This window comes from Carlito syrichta, unplaced genomic scaffold (assembly GCF_000164805.1).
Source record: "Carlito syrichta isolate Samal-C Ts95f unplaced genomic scaffold, Tarsius_syrichta-2.0.1 Scaffold304483, whole genome shotgun sequence".
In the NCBI taxonomy this organism is placed as follows: Eukaryota; Metazoa; Chordata; class Mammalia; order Primates; family Tarsiidae; genus Carlito; species Carlito syrichta.
In genome coordinates this window covers 243,807-262,701 of record NW_007248579.1, presented here as the reverse complement: position 1 = coordinate 262,701, position 18,895 = coordinate 243,807, and the positions used below count along the sequence as shown (strand labels likewise).

The 18,895-nt window shown below is 49.4% G+C and overlaps 1 protein-coding gene across 1 annotated transcript in view; it reads right to left on the bottom strand.

The window, feature by feature from the left end:
- Positions 1-18,895, bottom strand: part of LOXHD1 (lipoxygenase homology domains 1) — a 170,435-nt gene that overhangs the window by 85,375 nt on the left and 66,165 nt on the right. Inside the window, exons 13-14 of the mRNA XM_021713353.1 lie at positions 5,226-5,380; positions 3,011-3,171 (exon numbers count right to left, since the gene is read on the bottom strand). Of these exons, the coding sequence (XP_021569028.1) occupies positions 3,011-3,171; positions 5,226-5,380 (316 nt within the window). The remainder of the gene's footprint in view (positions 1-3,010; positions 3,172-5,225; positions 5,381-18,895) is intronic.

The window sequence follows — 18,895 nt, the reverse complement described above, 5'->3', positions numbered from 1 at the left end:
CTTCCTGGCACATCCCTGAGAGCCACAGAGCCCGCAAAGGAAGGCCTGGCGCCAACTCCCCGGTGGCCTCCTAACACAGGGGAGGCCCCTCAGGCCTCCCTCGACTGCGCATCTCTCTGCTAGTGGACCACACCCTCCCCACGCAGCAGGAGAGAGGGCCTCAGGGGCCCTGCCATCCGCTGGCTGTGCGTGAACACTGACATGGGAGCCAGCAGCGATGCCGTGACCCTTCCAGGGTGCTGTGACCCTGGAACGCCCTGGAGACATGTGAGACCTCGAGGTTTGAGGACACAAGGGCAGAGGCTTGGTCACGGAAGATGGGCGCCTGGGGACAGTCAGAGGGTGCCCCAAGTCAGCCCCCGGGAGCCTCCCCATCTATCCTGCCGAGGCCACATCCTTGGTCCTGGGGACCACTGCAGGGGAAGGCCGCGGGGGTTCACGTCTCCGTGGCCTCCACCCCTTCCATCTCAGCCCCACCCCGCCGGCCTGGGGAAGCCACGATCATGGTCTTGTCTCCACCTCAACCCTCGCCGGGGACTCACAGACGCTTCCAAATAAACACGTTCACCTTCTGCTCCCCACAGTGCAGCCCAGCTGCAGAGTGAGGCGCTATGGAGGGGTGGGGTGCTGGGGGCTTCACAATGCCTGCCTGGGCTCACCAGGGGGTGCGTGCACACACACACACACACACACACATACACTCGCACACACATGCATACACGCCCACATGAGCACACATGCACGCATGCGCACACACACACACATGCACGCGCACACACGTGCCCCTGCTATAGCTGGAACACCTGCTGAGCCCCCATCTCAGCCGAGGAGACGTGCTGATGCCCAGGTCTGGTCTTCTCCTCCGAAGGGAGTCAGGGCAGCCCCTCGGGCGAGCAAGAAGCTGTGTGTAGGTAGGGGCCCAGCTCCAGTCCTTCAGAGTCCCCGGGCCCTGAGAGGAGGGCACACGCCGTCTCCACATGCCTCGGCGGGACACGAGCAGCCGCTTGCTAGATGTGTGACCAGGCAGTGACGGGGCGGGGAGGGCTCTGGTCGTGCAGCCTCCAAGCCTGTCCTGCCGTTGCCTCTCTGTCTCTATAGCGGACTCAGCTCCTTGCCAAGGGCAACAGCCTCACCATCACCACGGGACACTCAGGTCAGAAAGCCGCAGAAGATCAGAGGAGTTGGGGGCTGGGCCAAAGTCACACAGCGGGTAGGGGCCTAGACTCCGGGTTCTGAGCTCCCCCACACCACACATGAGACGTTGCCCTGTGGACACGCTGAATCCCTCCTCCTCGCCTTCTGGGGGCTCTCCCCCAGCCCGCCCCAGGGCTCAGTTGTCCGCACTTTAAGGAAGCCACACAGCGTCCCGGCTTCCCATCCCATCTCTGTGCTCTCAGCCCTGAGTTCATTCCTCAAGGCCTGATTCTGACGGAAGACCTACTAGGCGCCCGTCCAGCCTTCCCCCAGTTCTTTCTCCGCCATTGCCCCAGGCTCCTCCCCGGTAAAGGGCATGACCCTCTGCCCCCTACCAGAGGTGGAAGCAGGGCCCTCCCTCTCGTGGTGAGTCCTGTGGCTGCCACCCCGGCTCTTCCCTGGTGGCCCTTCCACCACCTGCACTACCACCCCGAGGGCCCAGCACTGTGTTGTGAACGGGCTGGCGCCAGGCTCCCCTGCCAAAGCCCGAGCACCTCCGAATGTGCTCTTACTCAGAAACAGGGTCTTTGCGGACACATTAGAAATGAAGTCACCAAGTCAGCCTGGATCTAGTAGGACTGGGTACTCAAAAAGGGGGACTTTGGACACGGAAACGGATAAGCCCAGGAGGAAGAGCGTGTGAAGATGGCCCGCTCTGGGCCAAGGGAAACCCGAGGCAGAGGCCGGGAGGGAGGGTGGCTCAGACCCACTCAGGAAGCACAGGGGGACTGGGCGTGATGTTGGGCTTCTGGCTCCAGAACCGTGAGGCACTGAGCTTCTGTCCTTGAAGCCGCCCATCCTGGACTTTGTCGCGGCAGCCCTGGCACCTCCATGGACTCCATAGGGCCTCTGGCGGCATCCTGCCTTCCCTGACCCTGTCCTCTACCTGGAAGCCTGAGAGGTCTCCGTCGCACGTCACAGGCCTGGCCAGCCCTGCCTGATGGCAGCCTCTGCCTGTTCCTTGCCGGGTTGTGGCCTCAGGCCCTCTCCCCTGACATTCTCCCCGTCATCCCACGGGAACCAGCCTGAATGTCCCTCAAGAACAGGTCTTGCCACCACCCGCCGCAGTCTTGGCCTCTGCGCCGTGCCGGCTGTGTCCGCACTGTGCCTCGGTGTCATTATGGCTTTCTTTGTGCAGCCACTTTCGTGCCATCTCACTCCCGCCGGATGATAGCTCCACGAGGCAGGGAGCAGGCACATAGTGGGTGCTTAATCAGTCTTTTTTTGAGCCGGAGTCTCACTCTGTCACCGCAGCCTCTGCCTCCTGGGCTCAGGCAGTGGTTCCACCTCAGCCTCCCCCAGTAGCTGGGACTACAGCCCGAGGCAGAAGGAGCGCCTGAACCCAGGAGGTCGAGGCTGCGGTGAGCCACATTCACGCCACGGCACTCCAGCCTGGGCGACAGAGGGAGCAATGCCCCGTCTCAGATAGGTAGATAGAGAATTCAGTGTGTAACTAGCTCTCAAGGTCAAATGCACTCAAATGCAGTAATTGTCACATTTCAGCAAGAAAAACACCAGCACTTGGCGCTCAAATAGAGAAAAACAGCCGCACACTGGACTCCCCACATGGGCATTTCACACCCGGGGCTGGGGCCGGGATGTGAGGCTCGGGCCTCCAGCGAGGCCAGCTTTCCAAGCCCAGCGGCGGCGTCCTTGAGCCATAGCTGGGCTGGCTGGTCCCGAGAGCAGGGGGGGTCTTCCGCAGAGACCACAGCCCAGGAGGAGATGGGCGGGCGCAGGGGCAGGTGGCAGACAGGAGCGGGGAGGGCGGTGGGGCGAGGGGCTGGAGGGGCCGGGGGCCAGGAGGCCTCTGTACCTGAGACACGGGAACTCCACGTTGTCGCTCTCCGGCTGCCCCTCCTCTCTCACCAGCACGCGCTCCAGGTACCAGCCGCTGCCCGAGCCCTTGCCGTCGTGCCTGACCCTCACCCGCTTCACCTTCCGCATGGTGACGGACTCGATGGTGAACTCGTCGGCCTTAGGGGGTTGAGGCGAGACTGCAAGGCCCGTCGGGTGGTGGCGACCCCGGGGCCCAAGCAAGGGAAGGCACGGGCCCAGGAGTCAGAGAGCAGAGATGGTGGGTGGAGGCAGGGCGCGGTGGCTCAAGCCTGTCGTCCCAGCGCTTTGGGAGGCGGAGGCTGAAGGATCGCTGGCGCCTAGGAGCTCGAGACCAGCCTGGGCAACACAGCGAGACCGCCTCACTGCAGAAAATGAAGAAAATTAGTTGGGCATGGTGGCACAAGCCAATAGTCCCAGATACTCTGGAGGCAGGAAGATCCCCTGAACACACAAGTTTGAGGCTGTGGTGAGCCATGATCATGCCACTGCACTCCAAGCTGGGCGGCACAGTGAGACCTCACTCGAGAAAATAATAAGGATAAGATACGTAGATTAAAAGAAAGCAGAACCGAGGGGCTGGGCTTGGCCTTTTGCATGTAGGGCGGGACTTCCTGCAGAGAACAGGTTGCACCCACCCCATCTCTCCCACTGGACTCTTGTTCGATGTCACGTTCCCAGCATTGAGAGCTGCATCTCTGGGTTGAACAAGGTCCACTCCCGGTGATGTCCTATTAACAGGCAGCATCAGGCCGTTACCGGCCACTAGCCACTATCACGAACTAACTCCTGGGCCAAGGAGGGACCTGACAAGGGGCCGGGGTTCGCCGACTCCACCGTTTGTCTGACCAGGGGGTGGTCACAGGGGCCCCGCAGGAGGGAGCAGAGAGCCTCTGAGTTGTCACGAGCTCACCTGGGAGCCTCTGGGGATGGAAACGGGGGACCGGCCAACAAAGGCGTCAGCAGATGTGGGAGGACAGCGGGAAAGGCGGGAGAGAGGTGGGCGGGCGGGAAGGAGAGGAGGAAGCTTCAAAGCTCCGAGAAGCCAAGGCGCCGCCACCTCGTCTCCTCAGATGAACCCGCGTCCACCCACAGCATCCTGCACGGAGTATTTTTGCCACCACCGCCTCCAGGTGCCCGTGATCCCGAGAACGAGGCCAGCCTGGCCGGGGCCCAGAGGGAGGCCTGCCCTGGAATTCCAGGGCCTGTCCCAGGCTCACCCGGGAAGGGCGGCAAGGGAAGGAGGCGAGCGACATCCTAAGGCCCCTCCGCCCACGCCCCCTGGAGCCTCTCTCTACTGCAAGGACAATTCTTCCGGCCTCTGCTGTGTGCTGGGTCTGAGCAGAGACAGCACATCCGCGGCCCCAAGCCTCATGAGAGCCAGCCGCGGCAGGCGTCCGTCCTGTCTTAGACGTGGGGAAACTGAGGCTTGGGGAACAGGGTGGTTGGCTGGAGGCTGGCTTTGCCCCGGACCTGCCTGGCACCTTCCCCCTCACTCCCACATCCTCACTGGAAAACCCATGTGGCAGTTGGGGAAACAGGACCGGGAGTCAGCGGTTGGGAACACCCCGCACATCCATAATGAGGCCAACGACAGACCGAGTTCTCCCACCCATGTCTGGGGTCCTCCTTAGCCTCCCTGCCACGAAGGACAGGAGCAAGACGCCCCCACGGCCATGCCTGGCGAGAAGGCCAACTTCCCACAGTGGCCCAGGGCCCTGCTTTCCTCCAGCCTGGTCCCTGGTCCACAGCAGCCAGCCAGAGTTCTCCCCGCTCCACCCATTCCCCAGGCAAAAATGATGTCTCGCTGCATCCCCAAACGCCTGTCTGTTCTGCCCTCTTCTCAGAGCTCAGCGGAGGGGAGGGCACTGGGACCCTCCGGGGTGGCTCTCCAACTCCCAGCTGGATAGTCCCAGCCGCCTAGGAGAGGCGTGCGTGTCAGGGAGTTGGGGTGGACCGGGTGCTCGGGGACCTCACAGGCCACATAGGCTCATGCACCCCGCAGCGGCCCTGCTGGGGGCCCGCACAAACTCCCCACCTGGCCAGGAGGATGCTCTGAGACCCCACGCTAGCCCTCGGCTCTACTCCAACAGAGCAGAGGGGACCAGGGATGATGGGGCGGGGAGGAGGGGCTTGCCATTGGCTGCCAGGGAGCAGAGAGGGGATGGGGGAGGGGGCGCACCATCACCACTTACGTTGCCCCTTTCAAACAAGTCGGTGTTATTCCTGCAGTTGAAGAGCAGCCGCTCGCCCGTGTCCCCCACGTCCCCAAAAAGGCAGAGGTAGACGTTGGCGTCGGTCCCCGCACCCTCGAGCTCCCCTGTGCACACGGTCACACGGTGCCGGGCCACTGGTGGGCAGAGAGGAGGACACTGTCGCTGACCACCCCGGCTCCCCACACCAAGCCCGCCGCTCCCGCCTGCAGACTCTGTCTCCTCTTCCTGCTTCAGTACTCGGGGCTGGCCTTCCTCCCTCCTCCCAGCTGCCCAAACCTCATGGCAGGCGGCCGAGGGCTGGCGCGGCACCCTCCGCTTCCTGGGGAACTTTATTAGATGTCGGAGTCCCGAGCCCCACCACAGACTTCCTAAAGCTTGGTTTCCAGAGTTGGCACTTCTTAGCCCGAGGGCTCATGGGTTCCCGCAGGGGACTCTGATGGAGCCAGCAGGGTGTGGGGACTGCCCGTCCAACCCAGACAGGTTGGCCTTGGATGCCCTCCATCCCAGTACACCCTCTGCACACGTCAGTCTCCAGTCCCCACGTGTTCCCAAGTGAGACAGCCTTTCTTCGTAAACCAGGACCATGTCCCCCTCTCCGCAGCCTTCCCGGGGACGAGGACACGCCTGCGAGAGGAGCGGAGGAGGGACATGGAACACAGCCCTGTGGGAAGGACGGCAGCTTCCTCCCACGTCGAGACTGTGCCCTGGAAGAGGCGGACCCGCGCCTGCACACCCCGGGCTCCTTCCCACTTTGAGTAAGCAGGAACGTGAAAGTCACTCATTCGTTCATGCACGTTCTCATCCCACATCTGTTCACTGATGCCTGGGAGGTACTGGACCCCACGGCAGGACAGGGATTCTGCAGGAGACCCCCCCATGGAGCCTATGGGAGATCTGAGAATGAAAGAGAGTTGGGCGGTGAAGTCATAAACTATGAACGAGGAAACGTCTGAGTTGTGTCTGTGCCTAAGACGGGGCCAGGAGTGATGTCTCAGGGTGGAGCGGGGGGGGGGGATCAGCCAGCAATGCAGGTAAGGTGGTTGCAAGAGGGAGCATTTGGTCATGGAGTGAAGGACAGAGGCCAGCCCCAGGAAGAGCATTCTGGTGCGTGCAAAGGCTCCGCTGCAGAGATGGCTGGAGCAGAGAGACAGCTGCCACCATGAGGGCAAAGGAAGGGGAATGAGGTAAGCTCAGAGGACAGAAGCCAGGGGCAGGGGGTGGGACAGGGCAAAGGGACAAGTGTGGCTTCGTTCTTACGTTTGATTTTGATTTGATTTTTGCACAGTGGGAGGCCATTAGAAAGCTCTAAGTGAGGAAGTGACTTGAACTGATCTGATTGAAAAGGCACGTCAAGGTCAGATGTGGTGGCTCACGCCTGTCATCCCAGCACTTTGGGAGGCCAAGGCAGGAGGAGCACTTAAGCCCAGGAGCTGGAGACCAGCCTGGGAAACATAGCCAGACCTCATCTCTACAAAAAATTTAAAAAATTAGCCATGCATGGTAGTGCATGCCTGTAATCCCAGCTACATGGGAAGCTGAGGCAGGAGGACTGCCTGAGCCCAGGAGGCCAAGGCTGTTGGGAGCCTCAATCGTGCCACTGCAGGGTTGAGCAACAGAGTAAGGCCCTGCCCCCCACCTCCCAAAAAAGGTGGTGCCCTGGCTGCCATGTGGACAGTTGGTTGTTGACAGAGAAGAAAGGAGTCAAATTAAAGAGGCCAGTTAAGGGAGGATCCAGGATGGCCACTGTGGAGCAACAGACCAGCACTGCTCCCACTGATCAAGGCAGAGAGTAGGGACCCAGCCGCTGATGAGGGAGACGCCCGGACTCTTTTAGATGAGTGAAACACCCTGCACCCAGCAAAGGTCTCTCTGAACACAGAGAGACCAGAAAGCGACAGTCAACATGGAAATCTGAGCCCCCCATTCCCTGCCATGTGCCAGCTCGCACAGGAACTGAAGCCCTGCCCAGTGAAGGGGCTTTGAGTTGGTTCACCCCTCCCAGCTGTGCACAAGTCACTGGTCCGTGAGAGGAGTCCTGGTCAGGGCACAGCAGCAGGCAACCAGAGCCCAGAGCCCATGTAGGACAGGGAATAAAACCCACACCCAGTCAGCTGCAGTGAGTGTAGCTCCTGCCACCAGAACCTGGTGGCCGACTCCCAGGGAGGGAAAGCCCACCTGCAGTGTGAACCCACCAATGCTTGCTGCTAGCCGCTGGCAGTCAGCCTCTCGGCCAGACCAGGAAGAATCACCCCCAGGCCCTGCGCACCTACAGGGTGGATTCCCACCCTTCTATGGTAAAGAATTCACTCTCTTTCAAGAGCAGAGTGTGGACTTGAACAGGGTGGGAGCAACATGAAAGACACCTGAAGAAGGCTTTCTCAGTGGGAAGGCTTCTGGCTGCAAACCATAGACAGCAGATGGGGACACCCATTCTCCCACTCACTCTCCACAGAGTGCTAGCGGCAAGGGCTGAAAACTAACCTGGCTAGATTAACAGTGAGGGAGAAAATAAACAAGGGAGAAACCTGCCATAGCATGGAGCCAGGAACAGAAGTGAATGTCCCTTCCTCTCTCACTGAGTGACCTATATTGAACCACAGAAAGGGCCCTAGAACAGAGGGTCATCGATTAGCTTCAGAGCAACACAAATAAAGAATAACTACAGAGAGGGGAGAGAGGCCTGTCAAATGAGGAAAAATCAAAGAAAAAGCATAAGCAACTCTCAGATTTCTAAAGAGACAGTGCCCCCCAAAAGCAGCTATCAGAGCACAAACAATGGAAGCCCCCCAGAATGAGCTGTCTCAGATGACAGTCACAGAAATCAGAGATTAGATGGCTAAAATGAACAGAGAGAGCCAAGATAAACTAGAAGTGAAACTCACCAAAGTCATATAGGAAGTAAAAACAGAGTTGACAAATTTCAGAAAACCCTATTCTGAAATCATGAAGATGAAGAGCTCCATCCTGGAAATCAAAAGCACAGTAACAAGTGTAGGAAGCAGGGTCAATCAAGCAGAAGAAAGAATCTCAGAGCTTGAAGATCAAAATATGAAATTGACTCAATCGCTCAAAAACAGAAAAAAAAACTCAAACAGAAGGAGCAAAGCCTCTAAGAGATGTGGGACTATGTCAAGAAGTCAAACCTACACCTGGCTAGTATCCCTGAAGCAGAAAGGGAAACTAAGAACACCACGGAATAAGCATTCCATGAAGTCATCCAAGAAAACTTCCCACATCTCACTAAAGACCATTCAAGCACAAGAGATTCAGAGAGCTCCTGTAAGATATCACATGAGAAGACTATTCCTAAGACACATAGTAACCTGCCTCTGCAAAGTAAGCATGAAAGAAAAACTCCTAAAGGCAGCAAGAGAAAAAGGCCAGACTATCTACTGGGAAAGACCCATTATAGTTGCTCCAGACATATCTGCAGAAATACTACAAACCAGAAAGGCCTGGGGTCCAATATTTAACATTCTTAAAGATAAGTAATTATTCCTGCTAAGAATTCCCTACCCCACCAAATTAAACTTCATCAGTGATGGAGAATTGAAATCCTTCCCAGACATTCAATCTCTAAGAAAATATGCTGCCTCCAGACCAGCCCTTCAGGAGATATTTAAGAAGGTGATGAATACGGAAGAAAAAAAAAAGACATATCCATCACAAAAGTAAAGGCAAGCACAAAATAAACAGAGCATACAGAGGACTCATAAAATGAAAATACACACATATATAAATACACACATATATAAAAAGGAAAAAGGAAAAAAAGCAACCCCCTAAGAGCCCTGACAGGAATAAATGCTCACAGTTTAATAATTAGTTTGAAAGTGAATGGACTAAATGCACCTATGAAGAAACCTAGAGTGGCAAACTGGATAAAGAACCATGATTCAACAGTCTACTGCCTCCAGGAAACTCATCTCACTGCAAAGAACACACACAGGCTCAAAGTTGGGGGCTGGAAAATGGTCTTTCAGGCAAATGGAAAACAGAAGAGAGCAGGTATAGCTATTCTGATATCAGACAAAGCAGACTCCAAGTCATCAAAAGTTTAAAAGGACACTACATGATGATAAAAGGTTCAATCCACAAGTAAGAAATAGCCATATTAAGCATACATGCACATAACACAGGAGCACCAGGTTTTATAAAACACCTATTAAGTAAACTAAAAGAGGACATTAACTCTCATACATAGCTGGAGACCAACACACCCCCACTAGCAGTTTTAGATAGTTCATCAAGGCAAAAAACCAGCAAGAAGATCTAGAACCTTAACTTGTCTCGTGATCAATTGGGTTTAATAGACATCTACAAAACACTCCACCCAAAATCAACAGAATACACATTCTACTCATCAGTACATGGAACATACTCTGAGACTGATCATACTCTTGAACATAAATCAAGTGAGAACAAATTTCAGAAGATCAAAATAATGCCATGCATCTTCTCAGATCATAGTGGAATAAAAAATAAATATTGTCACCATTAAAATTCCCCCAAAACACACAAAGACATGGACACTAAACAACATACTACTGAATGACTTCTGGGTGAACATGGAAATCAAGACAGAAATAAAAAGATTCCTAGAAACAAACAAAAACAAAGACACATCTTATCAGAACTTCTGGAATGCCATGAAATCAGTGTTAAGAGGACAGCATTGCACTCACACATCAAGAACACAGAAAGGTCACAAATAAACAACCTAACATCACACCTCACAGAGCTGAAAAGGCAAGATGATCTAAATTCTAACTTCTGCAGAAGAATCCTGGTCACCAAGATAAAATCACAATTGTTGGATGTATAAGATCAATAAGACAAAAAGCAGCTTCTTTGAAAAGATAAATAAGATTGATGGGTAACTGACCAGACTGACTAAAAAAAAGATAAAGTCCAAATAAACACAATTAGAAATGTAAAAGGCAAAGTCACAACTGACCCTGAAGAAAATCAAAAGATTACCAGACATTACTAGGAACACCTGTTTGCAACTAAACTAGAAAACCTAAAGGAAATGGAGGAATTTCCGACATCACACAACCCCCCAAGTTGAAGCAAGAAGAAGTTGAAACTCTAAACAGACCAATAACAATCCATGAAATCAACTCATTCATAAGAAATCTTCCCACCAAAAAAAGTCCCAGACTGATGACTCCCCAACTGAATTCTACAAGACATACAAGGAGAAGCTGTTACCAATCTTATTGAAAGTATTCCAGGCAATTGAGAATGATGGAATTCCTGACAAATCATTTTATGAAGCTAATATTATACTGATACTCAAACCTGGCAAAGACCCAACAAGGAAAGAAGATTACAGGCCAATATCCCTGATAAGCATAGATGCAAAAATTCTTAACAAGATTCTAGCAAATCAGCTTCAGCAACACATCTCAAAAATCATCCACCATGACCAGGTGGGCTTCCTTCCTGGGATGCAAGGCTGGTTCAACATTTGCAAGACAATAAATGTAATTCAGCACATTTACAGATGTAAAACCAAGAAAATCATTAGATGCAGAAAAAGCATTTGAAGAAATGTAGTATCCTTTCTTAATAAAAACCCTTGAGTACCTAGGCATAGAAGGAACATTCCTCAAAACAGTAAGAGCCATCTACGATAAACCCACAGCCAACATTATGCTAGAAGCTAGAAGCATCCCCCCAAACGGGAATAAGACAAGGATACACACTTTCACCCCTCCTGTTCAACATAGTGCTGGAAGTCCTAGTCAGAACAATCAGGCAAGAGAAAGAAATCAGGGGTATCCAAATAGAAAAAGAGGAGATTAAGCTATTACCTCTTTGCGGATGATATGATTCGATATCTTGAAAACCCAAAGAATCTGTCAAAAAAAACCTCCTTGCACTGATAAATGACTTTGGTAAAGTCTCAAGTTACAAAATCAAGAAGCAAAAGACAGTTCCATTTCTATACACCAGCAACAAGCAGACAGAGACCCAAATAAAATGCACAATCTCATCCACAATAGCCACAGAAAAGAGACACCTTGGTATCCACCTAACCGGAGAAGTAAAAGACCTTTACAACAAGAACTACAAAACTCTGCTCAAGGAGATCAAAGATGACACAAACAAATGGAAAAACATTCCATGTTCATGGGTTGGAAGAATCAATATTGTCAATATGTTCATCCAACCCAAGGCAATCTACATATTTAATGCAATGCTCATCAAATTACCAACATCGTTTTATCATTTTTCTCAAACCTGGAAATGACAATACAGAAATTCATATGGAAACAAAAAAGAGCATGAATAACCAAAACGATCCTCAGCAAAAGGAACAAAGTGGGAGTTATCACATTTCCAGACCTTAAACTTTATTACAATGCTGCAGTAACCAAAACAGCCTGGTATTGGTACAGGAATAGGTACATAGACCAATAGTACAGGACAAAGATTCTGGAAGCAAAAATACAGTCTCTCAAGCAACTCATCTTTGACAACACCACCAATAACAACCATTGGGGATAGGAGACCATATTTAGTGAATGGTGCTGGAAAACTGGCTGATCACATGCAGAAGAATAAAACTGGACTCCTACCTATCACCATAAACAAGAATCAACTCAAAATGGACCAAAGACCTAAATGTAAATCCTCAAACTATTTGAATCCTAGAAGAAAACATAGGAAACACCCTTATGCACATCAGAGTAGGCAACAGATTCTTTACAGAGTTCCCAAAAGACAGATAAGTGGGACCTCATCAAACTAAAAAGTTTTTGCACAGCAAAATAAACCATCAAGAGAGTAAAGAGACAACCCACAGAATGGGAAAAAACATTTGCAAATCATGCATCTGACAAAGACCTAACATCCAGGATCTATAAGGAACTTAAATGAAGTGAAAAAAAAAAATTTCAAAAGTGGGCAAAGGACATGAACAGACACTTCTCATAAGAAGACACACAAGCAGCCAAGGGACACATGAAAATCTGCTCAGCCTCACTAATCATCAGAGAAATGCAAATTGAAACTACAACGGGATAGCACCTAAAACTGGTAAGGATGGCTATCATTCATTGAAAAACAACAGATGCTGGTGTCACAGGTGTGAAGAAAAGGAACTCTTTTACACTGTTGGTGGGAGTGCACAACTCTACTAAGGTCAACTTTTATAGAAAGCAGTGTGGCGATTCCTAAAAGAACTAAAAATCACCCTCCCATACAATCCAGAGGTCCCTTTCCTAGAATATGCCCAGGAGAACATAAATTGTTCTACAGAAAAGATACCTACCCACGTATGTTTGTGCAGCACTATTCACAACAGCCAAAACGTGGAACTAACCCCACTGCTCATCAAAAGTGGACTGGATAAAAAAATGTGGTACATACACACGATGGAGTATTATGCAGCCATTAAAAAAATCAAAATCATGGAAATTCACAACAAATTGGATGGTGCTGGAGACCATCCTACTAAGTGAACCATCACAGAAACAAATAACTGAATACCAAACACTGTTACTCATCAGTGTGGCCCGAGCACTAGTCACATGAACACAAGGGTGGGACGGGCCATCGCTGGACACTGCTAGAGGAAGAGGAGAGGGAGCAGGGCGGGGGACACATGACAGCACAAAGGGTGCATGGTCCACCCCAGGGGGAGTGAGAGCCAGTTCGAAGCCCAGACTTCACCTGCATGCAGCCTACTTATGCAGCTAATCTTCACATGTGCCCCGCACCTCTATAATAAAATTTAAAATTTTTTAAAGGAAAAAAGAGGTCAGTTAGCAGAATAATCGCAGTAGTCTAGAAAAGAGAGGGTGGTGCTTAGGACTGGGGGTGTAGTAAAGATGGAGAGCAGTCAATAAAGGAGTCATACATTTTGGACCTTCAGTCAAAAACATACCTTTTGGGAGTCAGCACTTCCTGGTGATGAACCAGGTAGGTAACTGTGGAAAGAGGGATTGGGATGACTCCGAGGTTTGGGCTGGGGCAGGCAGGTAGACAGAGCAGCCAACAAAGAGTAGGAGAGTCTAGGGAGGATGGGCTAGAGAAGGAACTCAGTGGCTCTGTGCTGGTCATTGTGAATGTGAGATGTCTATTGATGCTTAAAAAGAGGTCACGATGGCAGGCGAGCGAATATGAGCTGGAGGGTCGGGACTGGTGATGTGGCTTGGGTCATCACAGGGATGTGGATTCCATTCAAAGCCATGGGATCAAATAAGACCCCTACGGTGATGGTGCAGGCAAGAATGGAAATGATATCTGAAGCAACGGTCAAAGGGGCCGGGATCTTGTGGCTTCAACTTGGTGCCAAGGGAAGAAGGACCTAGTTCTCTCATCATCTATGAGGCAGAACGGGCGGAGTTAGAGGGACAGTGGGAAAGCTGTCGGCAGGCCAACATACAACAGAAACTGGGCTCTTTATCACACGCAGATTGGCAGAATGGAAAGCGGATCTGTCTTCTATCAACAGGAGACACACTTTCAATTCAAGGACACACATGCGTTGAAGGTAAAAGGATGGCAACCATGATTGGCTTAAAAATAAAGAAAATCTGAATTGGCGTATAACAAGTGAAAAGTTTGGTGAAGTGACTAGACGAAAAAGGGGAACTTCTTCCCAACAATAGGCTGGGGACGATTTTTAAAATAAGACCTCAAAATCATAGGCAACCAGAGCAAAAATAAACAAATGAGATTTTATCAAGCTAAAGAGCTTTTTTGCACAACAGCAACAAAATCCATTAAGAGTGAAGAGACAACCTACGCAGTGGGAGAAAATATTTGCAAACTATACCTCTGACAAGATGTTAATACTCAGGATGTGACCAGGCTCAGTGGCTCAGCCTGTAATCCCAGCACTTTGGGAGGCCAAGGTGAGTGGATTGCCTGAGCCCGCAGGTTCGAGACCCGCCCAGGCAACTTGGCGAGCCCTCATCTCTACACTAAAGCAAAAACTAGCCAGGTGTGGTGGTGCGCGCCTGTAGTTTCAGCTACTTGGAAGGCCAAGGTGGAAGAATCGCCGGAGCCCAGCAGGTCGAGCCTGTGGTGACTGGGAGCAGCCACTGCACTCAGTCTGGGTGACAGAGTGAGACTCCAACTCAAAAAAAAAAAAATTCAGGATGTATAAGAAAATTAGATAACATAACAACAACAAAAAAAACCCAGTTTAAAAAAAAACCTGATTTTAAAATGGACTAAAGAGCCAGGCGCGGTGGCTCAGCCTGTAATCCTGCACCTTTGGGAGGCTGAGGTGAGTGGATTGCCTGAGCCCACGGGTTCGTGACCTGCCTGGGCAGGCGAGACCTCATCTCTACAATAAAATCAAAAAATCAGCCAGGCGTGGTAGCGCGCACCTGTAATTCCGGCTACTCGGAAGGCTGAGGCGGAAGGATCGCCGGAGCCCAACAGGTTGAGGCTGCGGTGTCCGAGAGCGGCCACTGCACTCCAGTCTGGGCAACAGAGTGAGACTCCAACTCAAAAAATAAAAATAAAAAAATAAAATGGACTAAAGACCTTAATAGACGTTTCTAAAAAGAAGACATACAAATGGCCAACAGGTTTATTTTGAAAATGCCCAACATCACTAATCACCTGGGGAACGCAAATCAAAGCCACAATGAGATGCCATTTCACCCCAGTGAGAATGGCTATCATCAAAAAGACAAAAGAAAAAAATTGGCAGAACTGTAAACTAGTGCAGCCATTATGGAAAACAGCACGGAGATTCCTTACAAAATTAAAAGCAGGACAACTTGGCAGTCCACTACTGAGTGCATATCCAAAGGAAATGAAGTCAGTGTGTCAAAGAGATATCTGCACTCTCGTGTTCATGATGACACTATTGACAGTAGCCAAGACATAAAGTCAACCTAGCTGTCCAACAGTGGAGGAGCAGATAAAGAAAATGCGGTGTATATCCACAACAGAGTACTACTCAGACAGAGAAAGAATGAAATCCTGTCATCAGACATGGATGAACCCGGAGGACACTGTGCTAAGTGAAATAGGAAGACACAGAAAGACAAATACTGCATGATCTCGTGTGTGGACTCTAAAAAAAAAAAAACACGTCGCTATCCTAGAAGAACAGTAGTTCTGGCAGAGTAGTTACCAGACACTGGGGAGGGGACGGGGAAGAGGAGGAAGGGGAGAGAATGATTAACAGGCACAAAGTTACAACTAAGGAGGAGGGAGATGTTCTGGTGTTCCACTGCACAGGAGGCTGACTATGGTTGACAGTAGAGTCTTGAGTGTCACAAAATATCTAGAAGAAAGGCTTCTGAATGTTCTCACCACAAAGAAATGATGTGCACAATGTGATGGGTATTCTAGCAACCCTGATTGGATCATTGTACAACACATATATGTATCAAAACATCAAAGTGGACCCCACAGATAGATATATACACACACATATATATATACATTATACATACATGTATATGTATGTATAATGTATGTGTATATATATGTAATTACAATGTGTCAATTAAAAATAAGCAAATGCATTCCAAGTCTTTAAAAATGATTCGACTGAATCAGTAATCCAAACCACCTATGAAAAAAAGCCCATGTCCAGGTGTCTTTACCACTGAATTCCACCCAACATTCAAAGAAGAAATAATGCCAAGACTTCTCAAACTCTTGCAAAAATAGAAAAGGAGGGAACACTGCCTACCTCACTTTATGAGGCCAGAATTGCCCTTAAGCAACCAAAACTGACAAAGGCATCATAAGAAGAGAAAACTACAGACCAATATCCCTTATGAATATAGATGCAAAAATCCTCAACAAAATATCAACAAACCAAAATCCAGCAATATGTAAAAATAACTATACACCATAATAATGTAGGACTTATCCCAGAGATACAAATTGGCTTAGCTTTTGAAAACCAATTAATGCAATATATTATAGCAATAGAATAAAAATAAAAATCACATGATTATCTCAATAGATGCAGAAAAAAGCATTTGACAAAAGCGAACTCCCTTTCATGAGAAAAACTATCCAGAAACTAGGACGATAAAGGAACTTCCTCAACCCATAACAGTCCTCTGTGCAATACCAAAAGTTAACATCATTCCAGCTAATAGAGAAAGATGGAATACTTTCCTTGTAAGGTCAGACATGAGTCACCACTCCTGTTCCATGTGGTGCTGGAGATTTTAGCCAAGGCAATGAGGCAAGAAAATATATTAAATGATCCAGATGGGAAAGACAGAAGGATCCCTATTCATGGGTAACAGGACCACATATTTAGAAATTTGTAACGAATCCACGAAAAAATGATTAGAACTAATACATGAATTAATCAAAATTATAGGGTACAAGATTAATACACCAAAATCAACTGTTTTCTGTTCTTGTGCAATGTACAATCTAGAAATGAATCTAAGAAAACATTTCCATTTATGATAGCATCAAAAAGAATAAAATAGGAACAAATTTAACAAGTGAAACACACTATGAAAACTACAAAATATTGTGGAAAACAAAGATCTCACTAAGTGGACAAACAGCTCATGTCCATGGGTTGGAAAACCCAACACCGTTAAGATGGCAATGCTCCCCAAATGGTCTACAGACTCCACGCGATCCCTGTCAGAATCCTAGTTGACTTCTCTGTGGAAAGTAATAAGCAGTTTCTAAAATTTTTAGGATTACAAGGGACCCAGAATAGCCAAAACAATCCTGAAAAGTATAATAAAGGAAAGTAACAAGCTTTGGAGGGATGTGGAGAATTGGATCTTTCATACATTACTGGTAAGACTGTAAAACAGTGCAACTGTTTTGAAAAATATTTTCAGCCAGGCGCAGTGGCTCAAACCTGTCATCCCAGCACTTTGGGAGGCGGAGGTGAGAGGGTTGCCTGAGCTCAGGAGTTCAAGACCAACCTGAGCAACATGGCAAGACCTGGTCTCTACAATAAATAAATTTAAAAACTTAGCCGGGCGTGGTGGCGCATGCCTGTGGTTCCTGCTACCTGGAAGGCTAAAGTGGAAAGATCGCCTGAGCCCAGCAGGTCAAGTCTGTGGTGGCTGTGAGTAGCGTGCCACTGCACTCCAGCAAGGGTGACACAAAACAAGAAAAGAAAAGAAAACTATTTTTGCAGCTTCTTAAAAATGTGACCCAAGTATTACCTTATGGCCCAGCAGTTCCACTCCTAGGTAGATACCCAAGAAGACTGAAAACGTGTGTGCACAAAAGCTTGTATTCAGGTGTTCACAGCAGCATTGCTTATCATAACCGAAAAATGGAACCAACCTAAATGCTCATCAGCCGTTGAATTTGGTATGTCCACACAGCGGAATGTTATTCAGCAATAAAGAGAGGAAGGACTGACACATGCTACAGCATAGGGGCCCCAGAAAACACGCTAACGGAAAGAAACCAGACATAAAGTTCATATATTATATGACTCCATTTCTATGACATGCTTAGAACAGGCAAATCCATGGAAGAAAAGTAGATTCGTGGCTGTCAGAGGCTGAGAGGAGACCTGGGAGCCGGGATGACTGCTAGCGAGCATGGAGTTTTGTTTTGGGGGAGATTGCAATGTCTTGGAATTTGATCGAATTTTATAGAGTTTATCAACCTTATAAGAACCACTGACATGTACAGTTTAAATGGGCAAGTTATATGGCACATGAATTCTATATCAATAAAACTGAGGTTTTTGTTTGTTTGTTTGTTTGTTTGTTTGTTGTTATTGTGATAGACAAGGTCTTGCTCTGTCTCCCAGGCTGGAGTGCAGTGGCGGGATCATAGCTCACTGCAGCCGCGAACTCCCGGGCTCAAGCGATCCTCTTGCCTCAGCCTCCCAAGTAGCTGGGACTACAAGCATGCTCAGGTCATTTTCGAAATATTTTTTGTAGAGACATGGTCGTCCTATGTTGCCAAGGCTGGTCTAGAACTCCTGGGCTCAGGCAATCCTCCCACCTCAGCTTCCCCCAGTGGGATGACAGGCGTGAGCCATGGCACCCAGCCAAAAGCTGCTGCTTCTAAAAATGAACATTTGTCCTTGGTAGTTCATCTAAAATGAAGATAAAGTATATTCGGAATGAGACAGATCGCCAGGAAGTTTGAATTCAGTGTACAAATTAGTTTTTCAATAATACATCCATTTCTAATGGGAGATATGGAGACAACTGAAAAATAAATGTGACCATCAAAACATCCAGGTACATGAAGATACCGTGTCTGCAGCAAAAGCACTTGTCAGAAGGAAAGCAAAGAGAGACGGCTTGGGAGCAGAGGCCAGCCTTACACAGACTGCACAGGGAGGCTTTTACCCCAGGGGTCAGAGTCGAGGGAAGGCCTCCACACCCCCAGGGTGGCCTCCTCATGGGGCTGAGCACCTGAAATCCACCCATCACTGTTTGTCACCATCTTCTCTAATTAATGTTTGAAAATTCAGAGCTGAACACTTTCAGCCCTCAGCCTTCGTGTTAGTGAAGGTGATTCTCTTGTGTGACATCCCCAGTGATCCAATGGGCCAACAGCAAAGGGAAGGGACAGTGATGACTGAGGATGGAAAAGCAGACACGTGACCCGGCAGGGACAGAAAGGCCTCGACACCAGCCTTGTTTCACTCCGACAGAGGTCAGTTCTGATTTTTAACTGTAACTATGGGGCAATTCCCAGAAGTA